General features: G+C 30.9%; 1 protein-coding gene across 1 annotated transcript; it reads left to right on the top strand.

Moving 5' to 3' along the window:
• Positions 1-11702: 11702 nt before the first annotated feature.
• On the top strand, positions 11703-16813 carry LOC114306727 (uncharacterized). The gene is made up of 4 exons (XM_082868131.1): positions 11703-11865; positions 11998-12351; positions 12443-13660; positions 13902-16813. The coding sequence occupies exons 1-4, from the start codon at positions 11703-11705 to the stop codon at positions 16811-16813; spliced, it is 4647 nt and encodes a 1548-aa protein (XP_082724257.1).
• The last annotated feature ends 2294 nt before the right edge of the window (positions 16814-19107 follow it).

Genomic DNA, 19107 nt, shown 5'->3' with positions numbered 1-19107 from the left:
ATGTGAATATTCACATTATCAACGGGTCAGGTCGGGCCTGCCCTGGGCCGCTGGCCAATTTTATACTCTTATCAATGTGAATGTTATTATGTTAATATGAATATTCACATTGTCAACAGGCTAGGTCATGCTTGCCCCGGGCCGCCCATGGGCCGTGGGCGGGTTTCGGGCAGCCACGAGGAGCGGGCTAATTTTACACTCCTATCAATGTGAATGTTAACATGTCAATGTGAATATTCACATTGTCAACGGGCCGGGCCGGGCCCGCCCCCGGCGGCAGGCGGACTTTTGGCCGCCCATGGACTGCAGGCCAATTTTATACTCTTATCAATGTGAATGTTAACATGTCAATGTGAATATTCACATTGTCAACGGGCCGAACCGGGCCCGCCCATGGGCCGTGGGCGAGTTTCGCGCCGCCACGGGACGCGAGCCAATTTTACACTCCTATTAATGTGAATGTTAACATATCAATGTAAATATTCACATTGTCAACGGAGCGGGTTTCGGGCCGCCCACGAGCCAATTTTATATTCCTACCAATGTGAATTTTAAAATATGAATGTTCACATCATAAAATTGCTAACCGTTCAAAAAATATTTATAAGGGTATCAAAATTAAATATAAGGGCATAAGTGTCCAAGCAAATAGTGTAAATCAAGAAAAAGGACTTTATGGAATAAAACTATGCATACATGGGACTAAATGGGTTAAAAAATTCCTTCATGGAGTTCTTGGGTTAAAACACTTCTAAATGAGATTTATCAATAAAAATCTCAATTAAGAATCATATATACAAACAGATAAAATTAATAAATTTGATTTTTATTTATTCGATTAAAATATTTCTTTTGCCTCTCAGTATCCAATTTTAAAATTTTAAAATCTATAAAGTCTATCTAAATAAATCTTATTTGAAAATATCTCCCACTATCATACTTTAAATCAATAAAACTCACATATCTATCACATATTTAACTCGCATCATAACTTACATAAATATTAATACTTAAAGACAAATGGAACCATAGATAAATTAAATTTTAAAAAAAATAGAAACCCACAACTCCATCTAAAATAAATTGAAAAAAAATAAATAAATAGAAGCCACACAAAGATAAAGAAGATATGAATTTAGATATGGATCTCAAAAAGATATAACAATATCTAAATTTAAATTATTATTTAGTAACATAATTATCTTACCCACAACTCCATCTAAAATAAATTGAAAAAATAAATAAATAGAAACCACACAAAAATAAAGAAGATAAAAATTTAGATATGGATCTCAAAAAGATATAACAATATCTAAATTTGAATTATGATTTAGTAATATAATTGTCTATTTTTTTGATGTATATCTATCAAAACTTTAAATCACTTAATGAGATAAATTAATCAATTTTTTAAAATTATTGATTTTTCAATTTATAAAATAGATTTTAATAAACTATTGACTGATTTATTTATTTATTTATTTTAGAAACAATAATCATCCCTTAATTTATGGATTTCAAATGGAAAGATAACAAAAATATTTCATAATCTTTCCATCCTAATCTCTCTCACCATTTTTCAAAAAAAAAATATTAAAACTTGTCTTGCTTCTCTCTTTCCCAAAAAATCAGATAATATTTTTCATGAAAGTTGTGGATATCTATCTATATCTTATATATTATATTATAACATAACCAAAAAAAAAACTAAAAATCAGATATACAGACAGATAAAATTAATAAATTTTATTTTCATTTATTCAGTTAAAATCTTTCTTTTGCATCTCAATATCCAATTTTAAATTTTAAAAATCTTTAAAGTTTATCTAAACAAATCTAATTTGAAAATATCCTCCGCCATCATACTTTAAATTGATAAAACTCACATATCTAATTCACATCACAACTTACCTAAATAACAATAATTAAAAACAAATAGAAACCACAGATAAATTAATATTGAAAAAAAAAATAGAAACCCACAACTCCATCCTAAATAAATTGAAAAAAAAAAAACCAAATAGAAACCACACAAAAATAAAAAATAAAATAAAATAAAAAGATAACAATTTAGATATGGATCTTAAAAAAATATGACAATATCTAAATTTGAATTATAATTTAGTAATATAATTATCTATTTTTTTTATGTATATCTATCAAAATTTTAAATCACTTAATGGGACAAATTAATCAATTTTTAAATCTTATTTAAAGAATAATCTGATTAGTCATCCCAACTCCTAGACTTTGCTAGCACTGGCAGAGGAGTTAATGGATTGGATTAGGTGAGCTCTAAGTTGTTTGAGGTAACATTCTCCCACTCCATAAATTTATTTGTTTTTTAATTTTATTTTTTTCCCTGTGTGATTCTCTTTCTCTGTTAGTTTGGTTTCGGTTTTAGTAAGGTTTAGGTGTTTGTTTATAGGTTTGCATGGTGAAGAAGAATTATTACTGATTATGGTTGCAATCGAAATAGCTATGCCCATTCTGTGCTAAGAATTTTGATCGTATTTTGTTTTCTTTAATGAACACCATAAAATTGAAATAAAAAAAAAATAGGTATCAAATTTTTTTATTTTTTATTGTCATTTTATTTATAGAAAATGTAAAAAATTATTGATAATTCAAGATTTTATTATAACACTAGATTTTTGTATAACTAGGTAAATTTAAAACTTTTAAATATCAATGTGTTCTTTATTTTTATCCTCTTTCTATCTCATTATGCCATTACTGTTATTTGTTAGTTTATTAATTATAATTCAATTAATTGAAAATGAAAGCTTAATATAACTTTTCATATATGTTATAGTTAATTTGTTATAATTATAATTGTATATAATAGCATAATATTTAGGGATAATCTTCAAATATAATTTATATTTTTTTTTATGTGATTAAAATTGTCAGGACCCAAACCTGCCCCTATAGATTTAACGTTGTAACCGGCCAATAATCATTGGATTACCAAAGGCCTCTGAACAGATTAACTCATAGTAAAAGGTTGCGGAAGCAGATATATAAAACATACATAGTCCATTAAGCTGTGCAGACATACATGGGATAGGAATTTAAAACTTTATTTACATACATACATGACATCATATTAAGTCTTGCATCACCATCACACATATACAGATAAACCAAGTTGGGACTTAGCCTAATATACAGATAAACGGAAACTTGTTTAGATTTCGATTAAGGAAAACAGAGTCTTAAACTTAATTCACAAAACTTGACCACGTGACATTTTTGGAACCTCCTCGGGAGGCACAAGGATTGGCCGACAAAATAGATCTTCAGTCTGCTATCATTGAGCCTAGTCGTGCACCTGATCAGCTACGTACATAGATAATAAAGCGAGCAGAAGCCCAGTGAATATTAACAGAGTAAAGAGGTTTAATTGAATAATATCCCATGTCAGATTCAGAAAGCAGATTCATATTCATATTCTTATTCAAATCATATACAGAAATCAAGATTCATGCTTAATCATATGTGGTACATCCATTAGCGTTAATAGAACAGATGTAGACATATATAGAGCAGATGGTGGTTATGAGTTACCAGTTCCATAAAGGAACCTCCAGATCTCGGTAACAGATAATAAATATGTTGAGCCCCATGATGGAGCGTCCAGTACGGGTAACAGATTGCAAATATATTAAGTTCCATAATAGAACCTCTGATACCGGGTAACAGCTAACAGATATCACATGATGCTAAGGATGCCACGAATACATTTTAGAAATTGGACAATCATTCATTGTACAAAACATAACATTTCAGAAAATAGATCTTATTTCATCATACAGAAAATAAATAAAGTTGAACATAGCTTTACTAAGTTATTACTCACAGTTGGCTCCAAAAGCAGACAGATCGAATTGCCTACGACGCGTGACCTACATAAACAAATAATGGATACACACTGAAACACGCACTCGCAAAATACTTGGTTCATTGCGTTTCGTTCTTAATGTGTTTCTAAGTCTTATCCTCCATATTATATCTTGATTAGGGCTTAAGAATGCCTAGGATTCGATGAAGATGCTAAAATGTGCTTTGAAAAACACTTAGCCAAAATTTCAAAAATAGGACAATTTGCTTGAGCGCAACTTCTGTTGCTCAAGCGGCCTGAAAAGTTTGCAAAAGTACTGATTGCATGATTTTTCTGCTCAACGGAAGCTCGACGGTCGCTCAAGCGCAAAACTAAGTAAAATAGGTCTCCGCTTAAGTGCAACTTAGACCGCTCGAGTGGTCTGCAAAAGTCTGTAAAACTTTTGGGAGCTCTCATTTTACGCTCGAATGCAACTTCGGTCGCTCGAGCAGAAGTCAAAAAAAAGGGTGGTTGCTCGAGCGCAGATTCTACCGCTCGAGCCAACCCCCAAACTCTGTAAAAGTACTGAGAGCTCGCATTCTCCGCTCGAGCGCAGGCTCCACCACTCGAGTGAAGGGTGCAAATTCTAGAATACGGTGTTTAACGCAAAACATGATCAAATAAGGTGTTTAGCGAAAATATATGTTGAATTCTTAAAACAAAGCCAAAATGAAAACAAGCAAGAGGAAATTCTTTGAAAACAACTTCAAAATGATGAGAATTATGCATGCATGTTTGATATCATTAGAATCTCTTCATTTCTAGTTCAATGTATGTATTACTCCACTTATTCTTGCACTAATGTCTTGAATACAAAGCTTAAGAACAAAATTTTTACCTACAAACCTCAACTCCTTGAATTCTTGGATGATTCCTCCTAAATTCTCAAGTTCTAGCTAGAATCCAAGCTAATTCCTCTCAATTCCCCTTCTTCTAGTTGTTGAACTTGAATCTCACCTCTCACCTCTCACTCTCTCTCTCCACGTTTTGTTGTCAAAAGATGATGAAGTGTGTGTGCTATGAGACAACATTAGGCTTATATAGGTGCCATTAGTGGGATTAATTAATCCTTGTTTAGATTAAACAATTATATTCATTTTATTCTAATTATTTGGCTCCGAATAGAATTTCAATTAAACCTACCATAAAATTCTAAAAATTCCAAATAACACATAACCTAAGTCAATTTCATGTTCAGATGCCGATAAGGTCCCTCAATTCACATATCGAAACAAAAATTTAGACAAATCTTTCTACAACAAACAGATATAAACACAAATAATTCAATACACATGTAATTAATTTAGAATTTCCTTTAAATTATTTATTAGGCATTTTTAATTATAGGTTATAGGCTAATCACAGGTCAGGGTTTTTACAAAAATAGTCCATCTTAAATAGTATATAGAATAGTTAGATAGCTTCTTTTATCTCTAAAAAACTCAATCTATTTTTTTTCTTTTTAATTTTTTTAAATTGAAACATCAATTATTTATGTCCATAAAACAAAACTGATAAACACATATCTAAAAGCTACACATTTTTTTTCTTTTCTTTTTTTTTTCTTTTTTAATATATAGGATATTTACAAATGAAAAATGTTTGAAACCTCAAATTTTTTTCCGTTATCCAACTTATAATTATGTAGTCATAAGTGTCAATTTTTATACAATTATGAGAAGAGAATTAATTAAGTTATACATTTCAACCAACCATATACTCAAACTTTAACTATTTCAAGATATTATTTCACCATAATTCCAATTAAGAGAATTTTCAACCCTTAATATTTTTATCAAATTATAATTTGATAAAAATTTAAAAATATGAAACATTAAAAATTATTATTTTTTCCATCAAAATTGGTGAAAAGGAAAAAAAAAAATGGGATAAGAATAAAAGTTTTAAAAATATTTGTAATTGGCGAAAAAGATAAAGTAATTTGTATCAAATCAAAATTTTTATTCAAATTTAAAATCAAATTAGATAGAAAAAAATTAAAAGAAAATGATGAAAATTGAAAAATATTTTGAAACCTTCTTATTCTTAAATACTAGAAATCCATGTGTGTATTATATTCATATTGTACTTTTAGTTATGAAATTGAAATAAAAAAAATGTAACTTAAATTATTGGATTAATAATAGAAACATCTTATTAATTATTGTTAAATATCACTTCACTTCACATTTAATAATAAAATTGTATATTTGTCTTAATTATAACTTTTAAATTTGTATATTTTCATAACAAGAAGAGGTATGTCATAACTCATTTAATCAGGTTTAACTATTTGTTAATACAAATTATCAAAATTACACTAAATAGATTTATATATATATATATATTTAATTTTTTTAAACTAATGATTTAAAAAGTTATAAACATAAAAGTTAACTTATAAATTTCATGTATACCACAAGAAAAAATATTAAATTACTTCAAGATAATTATAATGATTTTAAAAAAAAAAATTATAAAGTCTCATGCATAGCATGAGTTACCACTAGTTATATATAATGGTCTTATTTGAAAAGTTGGCTATTTTAGTTAGTTATATGACTTTTTTATTTTTTTTAGCCTGGTTAAAAAATTTGTGTTTGAGAAGTTGGTTAGATTTTTTTTATTTTTTTATTTTATTGTTGCGAGAGAAAAAGTGAAATGATTATGTATAACGCCCCAACCCTTCACATATCATCGATATTGCCCGCTTTGGACCACGCCTGCATAGATTTGTTTTTCCCAATGGGTCACCCATCCCAAAACTACTCCAGCCCAAGCACGCTTAGCTAGGGAGTTCTGGTAGGGATTTTACCACCCAAGAAAAGGCCTCGACACTATATAACGGTCCAGGTTTTTACTTTTATAACTTAGGAACTCTCCCTTCATTCCCGATGTGGGATACCAAGACCTTACAATCCGACCCCCTTAGGGCTGCATGTCCCCGTGCAGTAGCCTGCTAGCTCACATGCACGCTCACATGCACCGAGAGACACCAGGGGCCCACATTTGGTACTCCGGAGAGTTGGCTCTGATACCATCCTTTCATTCCCGAAGTGGGACACCAGGACCTTACAATCCACCCCCCTTAGGGTTGCACGTCCCCGTGCAGTAGCTTGCTAGCTCACGTACACGCTTACATGCACCGAGAGACGCTAGGAGCCCACATTCAATACTCTGGAGAGTCGGCTCTAATACCATTTGTAACGGCCCAACCCTTCACATGTCATCGATATTGTCCACTTCGGGCCACACCCGCATGGATTTGTTCTTCCCAGTGGGTCACCCATCCCAGAACTACTCCAGTTTAAGCACGCTTAACTGTAGAGTTCTACTAGGGGTTTCACCACTCGAGAAAAGGCCTTGATGCTATATGAGGGTCTAGGTTTTTACTTTTATAACCCAAGAACTCTCCCTCCATTCCCGATGTGGGACACCGGGACCTTACAATCTACCCCACTTAGGGCTGAACGTCCTCGTGCAGTAGCTTGCCAGCTCGCAAGCCCGCCCACATGCACCGAAAGATGCTAGGGCCTACACTCGGTACTCCGAAGAGTTGGCTCTGATACCATTTGTAACGCCCTGACCCTTCACATGTCATCAATGTTGTTCACTTTGGGTCACACCCGTACGGATTTGTTTTTTTCCAGTGGGTCACCCATCCCAAAACTACTCCAGCGCAAGAACACTTAACTGGGGAGTTCTGCTAGGGATTTCACTACCTAGGAAAAGGCCTTGATGCTATGTAAGAGTCCAGGTTTTTACTTTCATAGCCCAAGAACTCCCCTTCCATTCCCGATGTGGGACACCGGGACGTTACATAATGAGTTGAATGTAACATTTTATTTTATTCGCTTTTTAACTTATTTTATCTTTTAGTGGGTTATTTTAACATAACCATCTTCTCAAACAATGCCAATATATGCATAATGTATTGTTGAGTTTTTATAAAATATATAATATTTATATAATGTATTTCAATTATGTTATATACTATATAATATAATATTTTATATATATATATATATATATATAATTGTAAATATTATTTCTTAGTTTTAGTTATTAAGTTGCAATATTATTATCAAATTTCTCATTGTGTTGTGGATGGAGTAGGGTCGGAGTAAGTGTTACATTTGTGGGTTTGGGATGGGAACAAAAATGGAGGTAGAAGTGGAGATAAGGGTAGGTAGGGGAACCCCGACCAATATTCTACTCATTACCATCCATAGGCTTACACATTGTAACATTTTCCATCCACATAAAAATAAAACAATCACAATAATATTATGTGTACAATATTATTAGTGTGACACTTTAAATATTCAATTAATTTAATACCACGTTAATATTAAATTTTGGAAACATGTGATATAAGGAATTAGTTGTTATTAAATTTTGGAGTATTAGAAATTGAGAATTTTGAGGAGAACATTTGTTGTAAAATCTCGTATTTTTATAAATAAAAATAGTATTTTTTTTTGAATTTTTTTGTATACTTATTCCCACCATTTTAAATTTAATAGTTTGTATATCTTTCTTTCTGTCTTATTTTTCTTTGTTTTTGTTGTTTTGATTTTCATAAAGCCTTTATGTTTCAGGATAGGTGTGAATTACGTAGGATAGTGACAGATTCTTTTAGTCACAGAGAGTTTCTTCGTCCATTGTAAAAGGTAACAATGGTTTATTTTAAATTTTTGATTCTTTTGCATGTCAATATAATTATGTACTTTTCGTTATTGGTGAATATTGTATAGTTGTAGCTTCTATTCATTCACTATTTTTTAAACCATTATTTCATCAACTTCATTCATGAGCAGTGAACCCAACAGTCCGCCATTGAAGGCAAGTCTTGATTTCTCTTTTTCTTTTGTTTTAATAATTTATTTTTTTCTTCAAGCATTTGAGATTTTGTAAACAAATCTGTTTACCCTCCCACCTCAAACAAATCAAGTTGTCAATGAAAAAAATTAAAAAAAAAAAAAACTATCCAAACAAATTTGTTACTTTTTTTTCTTATATACAGTTCACAAGGATATATAGTATATATATATATATATTTATTGAGAAAATTGCAAGGAAAACTGGATGCTTTTACCAAAACCACACCCTCTAAATTTTCTGCCTAATATTAAAAAGTCAAAAAACACCCAGTATTTTTTTTGAAAATAAATTATTTTAGTTAATTTTTTAATTATTTTAATTTGATTAAAAAATTTATGTTTGAAATGATAGTTGAATTTTTAATTTTTTAAATTTTTATAGTTGATTTGAGTTATGAGGGAGAAAAAAAAAAGATTATGAATTAGATGTAAAAAAAATCTTTATTAATTATTTTAATCTATTTTGTCTTTATGAACTATTTTTTTCAATGTTTATCACGTTATTTAAAAAAAAGAGCTCAAATATCTGTAACTTAAATAAATTAAAAACATATATACAAACTAAAAATATTCAATGTCTATCACGTTATTTTTAAAAAAAAAAGAAAAAAGAAACTCATAATTTTTATTCCTACAATATACTCATGCATATCCAACACTCACAATCTATTTTGTCTTTATACAATATACTCATGCATATCCAACACTCACAATCTATTTTGTCTTTATGAACTATTTTTTTCAATGTTTATCACGTTATTTAAAAAATTTATGTTTGAAATGATAGTTGAATTTTTAATTTTTTTAATTTTTATAGTTGATTTGAGTTATGAGGGAGAAAAAAAAAAGATTATGAATTAGATGTAAAAAAAATCTTTATTAATTATTTTAATCTATTTTGTCTTTATGAACTATTTTTTTCAATGTTTATCACGTTATTTAAAAAAAAGAGCTCAAATATCTGTAACTTAAATAAATTAAAAACATATATACAAACTAAAAATATTCAATGTCTATCACGTTATTTTTTTAAAAAAACAAAGAAAAAGAAACCCATAATTTTTATTCCTACAATATACTCAAGCATATCCAACACTCACAATCTATTTTGTCTTTATGAACTATTTTTTTCAATGTTTATCACGTTATTTAAAAAAAAAGAGCTCAAATATCTGTAACTTGAATAAATTAAAAACATATATACAAACTAAAAATATTCAATGTCTATCACGTTATTTTTTTTAAAAAACAAAGAAAAAGAAACCCATAATTTTTATTCCTACAATATACTCATGCATATCCAACACTCACAATCTATTTTGTCTTTATGAACTATTTTTTTCAATGTTTATCACGTTATTTAAAAAAAAGAGCTCAAATATCTGTAACTTAAATAAATTAAAAACATATATACAAACTAAAAATATTCAATGTCTATCACGTTATTTTTTTAAAAAAAAAAGAAAAAAAAACCCATAATTTTTATTCCTACAATATACTCATGCATATCCAACACTCACAATCTATTTTGTCTTTATGAACTATTTTTTTCAATGTTTATCACGTTATTTAAAAAAAAGAGCTCAAATATCTGTAACTTAAATAAATAAAAAACATATATACAAACTAAAAATATTCAATGTCTATCACGTTATTTTTTTAAAAAAAAAAAAGAAAAAGAAACCCATAATTTTTATTCCTACAATATACTCATGCATATCCAACACTCACAATCTATTTTGTCTTTATGAACTATTTTTTTCAATGTTTATCACGTTATTTAAAAAAAAGAGCTCAAATATCTGTAACTTAAATAAATTAAAAACATATATACAAACTAAAAATATTCAATGTCTATCACGTTATTTTTTTTTTTAAAAAAAAAAAAGAAGAAACCCATAATTTTTATTCTTACAATATACTCATGCATATCCAACACTCACAATTCACTGAATCAGATGTCTATCACATAAAATTTAGTAATATCTATAACTTAAATCAATTAAATAAATCCCAATCTCAATTAAATAAATTAATAAAAAAAAATACACATCCACAAAAAGACATCGCTTTGTGTTTATTTTGTAATTTTCAAAATCTTCAAAAAAAATCTAACAATAAATCAAAATAAATCTTTTTTTTCCTTTGTGTTTTTTTCCCCATGTATAACAATAATTTGATTACATTATCTTTGCTTACTACAAAACTATTGTGTTATAATTTCTTTACAAATAGTTACATTAGCTCCTGAGTAGATCCATGTTGTATAATAGATTTTTAAATTTTTTTATGTACTTACAACAAATAACGGTACTTACTGAGATTTTCTATTCTTTATCTTTTGTATTCCAGTTTGAATTCTATTGAAGAATAAGGCAAGCAAACTTAAGGTAAATTCCAGATAAATCAGCAACAATTGGTTAACCATTTGATATTTCCAGGTTTGAAGTTGAATTACAAATTTTTAGATCTTTGGTTACATATTATTTTTATGAATTTCATATCAAATGTTATCATGTAGGAGTTGATGATTTTGATGTGCAAAATTAACTATAAACAATTATAGACTACCATGTTTGTGGGTTTTTTTAGTAGATTTTAATATGACTAGAAACAATTACTGACTATCATATATATATAGATATATATAATAAATATATAACTTGCATGATTTTAGATCTTTGATACATTCTATTTATATGGATTCTACAGTAAATGTCATCATGTAGGAGTTAACCATTTCAATGTGCAAAATTAACTACAAACAATTATAGATCATCATGTTTTTTATAAGAAAGTCATATTTTACACATCCTTAAGTCATTATCTATACTATAAACTAATAGCATGAGTTATATAAGCTTCAACTTAATACTCTCTTCAGGATGGATATGATTTTTAATCGAGAAATTAATCAAACACGACTTAAGTCCAAGATGGCTCGATTGGTAGCCAAAAGAAGACTGCTTTTGACACGGCATTATGATCGTAATGATCCAACCTTGAAGATTCGTCTTCTCAATATAGAAAAGGAGGCTCGACGTTTGAGAACCATCGTTTTGCGATTAAAAAGATTACGAAACAGTGCCCGTCATAGTGGTAATCTATTGACTTCTACACAATAATGTTAAATTTCAAATTTTCTTACAATCTTATTAATGAGACCTTCACATTTTCAATAATATTTTAAGAATCACAAAAATAATAATATGATCTTATATTATATATTAGGTGTTGATAAAGAATATGAAAATCGATATCGAAAATATCTTTCCTCCAAGTTGGCACGACTGGTGGCAAGAAGAAGATTACTTTTAACACGATATGATCGTAATGATCCTACATTAAAGGATCGCCTTCGGAAAATAGAAAAGGAGAATCGACATTTGAGGATCACAATCTTGAGACTCAAAAGAATGCAACGTGGTGCTTTTAGACAAACATGGAGTTGCAATAATGACAATGCTCCTGATATTAGTCACATTGGAATTCAGATTCCTATATCTAATGAATTAGATACAAATGAATCAGAAGTGCGAGCTCCTAATATTGTATCACCAACTTCAAGCAGAGCACATCCACCTGGTAATAAACATTTAGCCAACTATGTACTCTATTCAAATTTCTTACAGACAATAGAAATTCATAATTATAATCTAAATCTAAATAATTTCAGGTAGTACATTTACCACACGTTCTAGAAGGAGAAAAATTTCAGACCGCTCAAATTTTGGTGGGAGAACAGTAACATGCTCTAGATGTCAAGCAATGATGTGGATGGAGGAAAAAGTAAGAGATAGTCCATTGAGTCAACCAAAATTTAGTCTATGTTGTCAAAGTGGACAAGTGATGTTGCCTTTATTGCCAGAAACTCCTGAATTTTTACAACAACAGTTTACTCATGTGAGATTCAGGGAACACATAAGGACATATAACTCCCTATTATCCTTCACGTCCATGGGTGGGAAAATTGATCAGTCAGTGTTAGATGGAAGGGGTCCCTATGTTTTTCGTATTAGTGGAGCAAATTTTCATAAAATTGGTTCTCTACTACCGGAACCTGGAACAAGGCCTAAATTTGCACAACTCTATATTTATGACACTGAGCATGAAATTCGCAATAGAATGGATGCTATGAATAGGTGTGGTGGCACATCGGGAATTGATATGTCCACATTAGAAGGTTTACAGTCAATGTTGAATGTCATCAATCCATATGTTTCAATTTTTCGCACTGCTCGAGACATGATTCGTGAGAATGGTGCTCAAGAATTACATATTCGCATTTTGAGTTCGAGGGATGGAAGACAGTACACTAGACCCACTACAACTGAAATTGCTGCATTAATTGTTGGTGATGGGTCTGAAAGCACTACAAATCGTGACATAATTGTTAGAAAAATAGATGGACATTTACAAAGGATTAATGAAACACATCCTTCATACATGCCACTTCAATATCCATTGCTTTTTCCCTATGGGACTGATGGATGGAGAAGGTCTATAAGTTTTACTCTGGGTACAAACAACAAACGAGAAGGAGTGTCAATGAGAGAGTTTTATGCATTTAGACTTCAATTTCGAGTTGGAGAAGGGAAAACGCTATTGCAAGGGGGACGTTTGTTCCAACAATTTGTTGTTGATTGTTATGCAGCTATTGAGCAAGATAGACTAAACTTCATTAGGCATAAACAGAATGTGTTGCGGACTGATTTGTACAGAGGTTTAGAAGATGCTGTGACTGCGGGTGACAGTGATGCATCAGCCATTGGTAGGAGATTTATACTGCCATCATCTTTTACAGGCGGCCCACGAAATATGGTTCAGCATTACCAAGATGCGATCGCAATATGTCGAAAGATGGGATTTCCTGACCTTTTTGTCACATTCACATGTAACCCAAATTGGTTAGAAATTTAACAGGAGGTAGCGCGCATTCCAAATCGACGCATAGAGGATATACCGGATATACTTGCGAGAGTTTTTCGAATTAAATTGAAACAACTGATGGCATATTTCAAGAACCGAAAATTCTTTGGCAAAATAATTGCAGGTTTGTTTTTATTTGAACTGGTCAATTAGATTTGTTAAATTTAATTTGAAGTTAACAAATAATATTATTTTTTCTTGAATAGATATTCACGTCATTGAATTTCAAAAGCGAGGATTACCGCATTCGCACATTATCTTGACATTATCAGCAGATGACAAGATAAAATCGCCAGAGGAAATTGATGATATAATTTGTGCTGAAATTCCTGATAAAGATGAAGATCCATTAGCATTTCAAACAGTGATGAGGTGCATGATACATGGTCCCTGTGGCAGTGCTAATCCTAATGCCCCATGTATGGTGAATGGAAAATGTTCAAAACATTATCCGAAGAATTTTTGCAGTGAAACGAGTATTGATGAAAATGGATTTGCTATCTATAGGCGAAGGGATACAAAGAAAAAATACATGGTTAATGGATTTGAAATTGACAACAGATGGGTTATTCCATACAACCGCGATCTTATTGTATTGTATGATGCCCATATCAATATTGAGCGTTGTGCACACAGTAAATTGATCAAGTACTTATATAAGTACATACATAAAGGTCCTGATCGTGCAACGGTTGTAATTGAAGATAATGTTAATCGACTTAACATTGATGGACAAAGTCGGTATAGAGAGGCTGATGAGGTAAAACAATACTTAGATTGTCGATATATCTCCGCAATTGAATGTTGTTGGCGTATATTTGAGTTTGAATTGCAAAAGCAATACCCTTCAGTTGAACGGTTGCAGTACCATCTACCTGGGGAACAATCTATTCTATTTAGAGACACAGATAACATTCCGTCAATTATTAATCAGCCGGGGGTTCACGAGACAATGTTTACAAGGTGGTTTCAAGCAAACAGAGATCATGTAGAGGCGAATACATTAACATATGAAGAGTTTCCTAGCTCATGGGTATGGAACCAGAAACAGAAGAAGTGGAAAATGAGGCAACAACAAATATGCATAGGTAGATTGTATTATGCACATCCTAATTCTGGTGAACGATATTATTTACGTATGCTGCTTACCAAGGTTCGAGGTGCAAAATCTTATGAAGATATTAGAACCGTTAATGGCATTGTGCACCCAACATTTAAATCTGCATGCCTTGCACTTGGCTTACTTGACGATGATAATGAATGGGACGCAGCTTTAACAGAAGCCTCAACATGGGCATCAGGTGCTCAGCTGCGAAATATGTTTTGCTCAATGCTAATGTTTTCTGAGGTTACAAATGCATATGAATTGTGGGAGAATCATTGGTTTGACCTTATTGATGATTTACAAAATAGGGTACAAAGGCAAATTGGGGATTGCAATATAAGTCTCGAAGAATGTGAATTGAAAAATTTAGGATTGCTTGAAATTGAGCACATACTAAATCAGAATGGAAGGTCTCTTAAAGAGTTTCCTCCGATGCCACTACCATCATATCGATCAGGTCAAATGGTTACTAATAGGCTCATAAGGGAGGAATTGAACTACGATAGCATTTCAGAAATGCAATCTTTTGAATCTTTATATGTGGGATTGAATGATGACCAATTGAAAGTGTTTAACACCATAATGGAAGCTTATTCCACTCATCATGGGGGCTTATTTTTTGTGTATGGCAGTGGAGGAACTGGAAAGACATATTTATGGAGCACTTTAATTGCAAAATTTCGATCCGATAAGAAGATTATTCTTTCTATTGCATCATCAGGTATTGCAACTTTGCTCTTACCCGGGGGACGAACTGCCCATTCCCGTTTCAAGATTCCACTTGACCCTGATAACTCATCATGTTGTTCAATAAATCAAGGGACAGATTTGGCAAGGTTAATTCAAGAGGCGTCGTTAATTATATGGGATGAAGCACCAATGGTTAGTCGTCATGCTTTTGAAGCTGTTGATCGTACATTTAGGGACATATTGAAAAATACAGAACATTGTTCAGAGGATAGGGTTTTTGGTGGAAAACTATTTGTGCTTGGTGGTGACTTTAGACAAATATTGCCTGTCGTACCTAGAGGTGGGCGTGAACAAACAGTGGAAGCTTCATTACCTAAGTCAACAATTTGGGAGCATTGTCAAGTTTTGCATCTTACCAGAAATATGCGTGTTACAGCACAAAATATTTCTAATCATACGCGTCGTGAATTATGTGACTTTGCAGAGTGGATTAAATTGGTTGGTGAAGGGAAAATAATGGGAAGCTCATTTAGTGAAGGCTATGAACCTAATTGGATACAGATACCAGAAAAATTTGTTATAAAAAATGGAGAAAGAGATTTGCACCAGTTAATCGATGCCACCTATCCTGATTTCATAAATAAATATCAGGATATGTCGTACTTAAAAGAACGAGGCATTTTAGCTCCTAAAAATAGTGATGTTGATGAAATCAATTCTATTATGCTTTCGATGCTTCCTGGAGAGATGAAAACTTTTAACAGTGCCGATAAATTGTGTCCAACAGAAAGTGAGAGCAATGTTCAAGACATGAACCCTCCTAAACTTTTGCATTCTTTGAATTTACCAGGACTTCCAAATCATTGTTTGCAGTTGAAAGTTGGAACACCAATAATGCTTCTAAGAAATGTCAACCAATCTCTGGGATTATGCAATGGCACTCGATTAATTGTTGATAAGATGGGAAATCGAGTAATTGAAGCTAGAGTTATTACAGGGTCTAGAGTTGGTGAGAAAGTACTACTTTCACGTATTGTTTTAACACCTTCCAAAAATCATGCTCCTTTTACAATGAAAAGAAGGCAATTTCCAATAAAGTTGGCATTCGCTATGACAATAAATAAGAGTCAAGGGCAAACTTTAAAGAATGTGGGCCTTTATCTTCCGAATCCAGTCTTCTCTCATGGCCAGCTGTATGTAGCTCTATCACGTGTCACCTCCCCATCAGGCTTAAAGGTGTTGATTATTAATAAACAAGGCATACCGGATGATGTCACCAAAAATGTAGTTTACATAGAAGTTTTTAGTGGCATTGATCAATAATTTTGTTCAAGAGTTTCAAATGTGTTTCATTTTCCTAGAAACAATTGTTTTATTATTTCTCTTCATATATTGATTATTTAAAATAAGTAATTTCATACATGAAAACATATGTTGCATTTGAAATTTACATGTTCATATTTAATTTAATTGTCAGTACATATACTATGTTTAATTCATACAATTATTTTATTTTATAATTAAGTACCCTTCTTTTTTTAATCATTATAAATTTTACTCAAATAATAATTAATGTGGTTTATTATTAAAAACAACTTGACTAACATTATGTAATTGTATGTTAAATGTGTTAAATTCATTGTGCAGATAAATATGCGGCCTCCTCTAAATTTGCGCCGTAGTGATCATTTGGCGATGCAAAATGCCATAAATGAATTTGAAACTGTACCACATAAAGAGGGTTTACCGGTAGAAAATTTTGTTGATTGGAAAATCAAAATATGTCGAGCAATGCAAAAATTAGGACAAAAAATAAGTGAAAAAAAATTGGTGGAAACAATATTAGACCTTTTACCATCGAGCTGGAATGAAGTAAAGGAAACAATTTTTCAAAAGCATGAAATCAAAGATGCCTCAGACTTAATGGATGCTTTAATGGAGGAGGAGCGTGATGTTCATCCTTTATGGATTGAACTTGAGCAAGCGCGGATGACTCCAAATTTAACGGTACGAGAGCATATGTTACATAAAGAGCAAGTGTTTTATAAGCTTAGGAAAAAAGGTTTCCAGCCCCACATTGCAATATTAGTTCATGCTATAGTTAACACACTTCCAACCTCATGGCCTATTCAAGAAATTCATAAAAAAATTAAAAAGGACTTTCCAGACATGAGAGCATTGATAGTTATGTTGGAGGAAATTGAAAATGATATGATTTGTTTACAAGCATTGGATGAAGTGGAGCAACGCATTGGTAATGAAAATATTAAAGTGGAAGAACAGCAGCAGCAGCAACAACAAAATAATTGTGTTGAAGAGAATGAAGTGAAGCAACAACCCAAAAATGAGGACAATTAAATCATCACTCCTCATAAGGTAATATATCTATTTTTTTTTTTAAGTTTGTTTGTATGTAAAAAATGATAACAAAAAAATGTTAACACTTTTTTATTTTACAGGTATTTTTTGGAACATTTGGACATGATGACCGACATCTATTGAGTTTTAATTTATCAAATATAGATAGATTTAATTTATGACATTTAGTTTATTATTAGTTTTTTTAGCATATATATGTTTTAGACATTAAGTTTATTGAGAAACATCTTATTTATTGTTAATATATATTATTTCATTAGTTAGAAATCAAGTTTATTGTTTTAAGAAAAACAACTCAATTGGATGATTTAAATATTTTATGAATATTTGCTTTGAAATATTGTCTTCACTTAAGAAATTTGAAAAGATGATCTCTATACATTATGATTATAATTTTATGAGTAAATTTAGAAATTAATGCGTTATTAAAAAATTTACACATTATTAAACCAATCCCGTGCATAGCACGGGTTTACCACTAGTATATATATATATAGATGTTAATCTTTTTGTCCATCAGCATCTTTTCCCAAACTCTATTCTTCTCTCTCTGTTCTTCGCTCCAATTGTTTTTATAAAACTTTGAGTTTAGTTTGACAGTATTTAATGGGTCGCGGTTAATAGAAAGTAAAAAATCGGAATCAATGTTAAAGTGAGTTATAGTATATCTTGAATAAATATAAATTATTTTATTATTTTGTGAATTATTTTATGCAAATCATGTTTTATAAGTTATATTAAAATTTCAACTATGTTATTTATTTTATGAGCCCTATTATTTAAAATGGAAATTTATGGATATAACTGTTTATTAAATGTATTTTTGAGCAATTATTTTATAAGTACTACCATGGAGGTCTCATGCCTTAGGGACTTAAATAACCACTTGCCCTCTAAATTGTCATTTTAGTGAGTCTCTATCGGTCTCATGCCTTGGGGGACTTAAACAACCACTGGCCCTCTGATTAGTCACTTTGTGACTCTCTGTTTGTCATGAATCCATTGACCCTCTATTCTGTTCTATACCGTGGTTATGATTATTTTACTTATATGATTTCTGCAGTTTGATTCTATCACTTAAAATGATTTATTCAAACCAAACTATTCATTGTTTAGCCTAAATAACTATTCATGGTAATTTGTATGCCTTCATACTCTTAGTATAATATTCATGACTTTGTCATGTGCTTATAGCTGTTAAACTCTTTCAAGTGAAGTGGCAAGACCAGTGTGAGGAG

This window comes from Camellia sinensis, chromosome 5 (assembly GCF_055761805.1).
Source record: "Camellia sinensis isolate YWXY chromosome 5, ASM5576180v1, whole genome shotgun sequence".
Lineage (NCBI taxonomy): Eukaryota > Viridiplantae > Streptophyta > Magnoliopsida > Ericales > Theaceae > Camellia > Camellia sinensis.
Note: the sequence above shows the minus strand (reverse complement) of the source record. Positions and strands in the feature narration are given on the sequence as shown.

Coding starts and splice junctions, on each gene's coding strand:
- LOC114306727 (XM_082868131.1), top strand. CDS start 11,703: ATGGCTCGATTGGTAGCCAAAAGAAGACTGCTTTTGACACGGCATTAT. Junction 12,352..12,442: donor AAGCAGAGCACATCCACCTG/GTAATAAACATT, acceptor AAATAATTTCAG/GTAGTACATTTACCACACGT. Junction 13,661..13,901: donor CCTTTTTGTCACATTCACAT/GTAACCCAAATT, acceptor TTTCTTGAATAG/ATATTCACGTCATTGAATTT.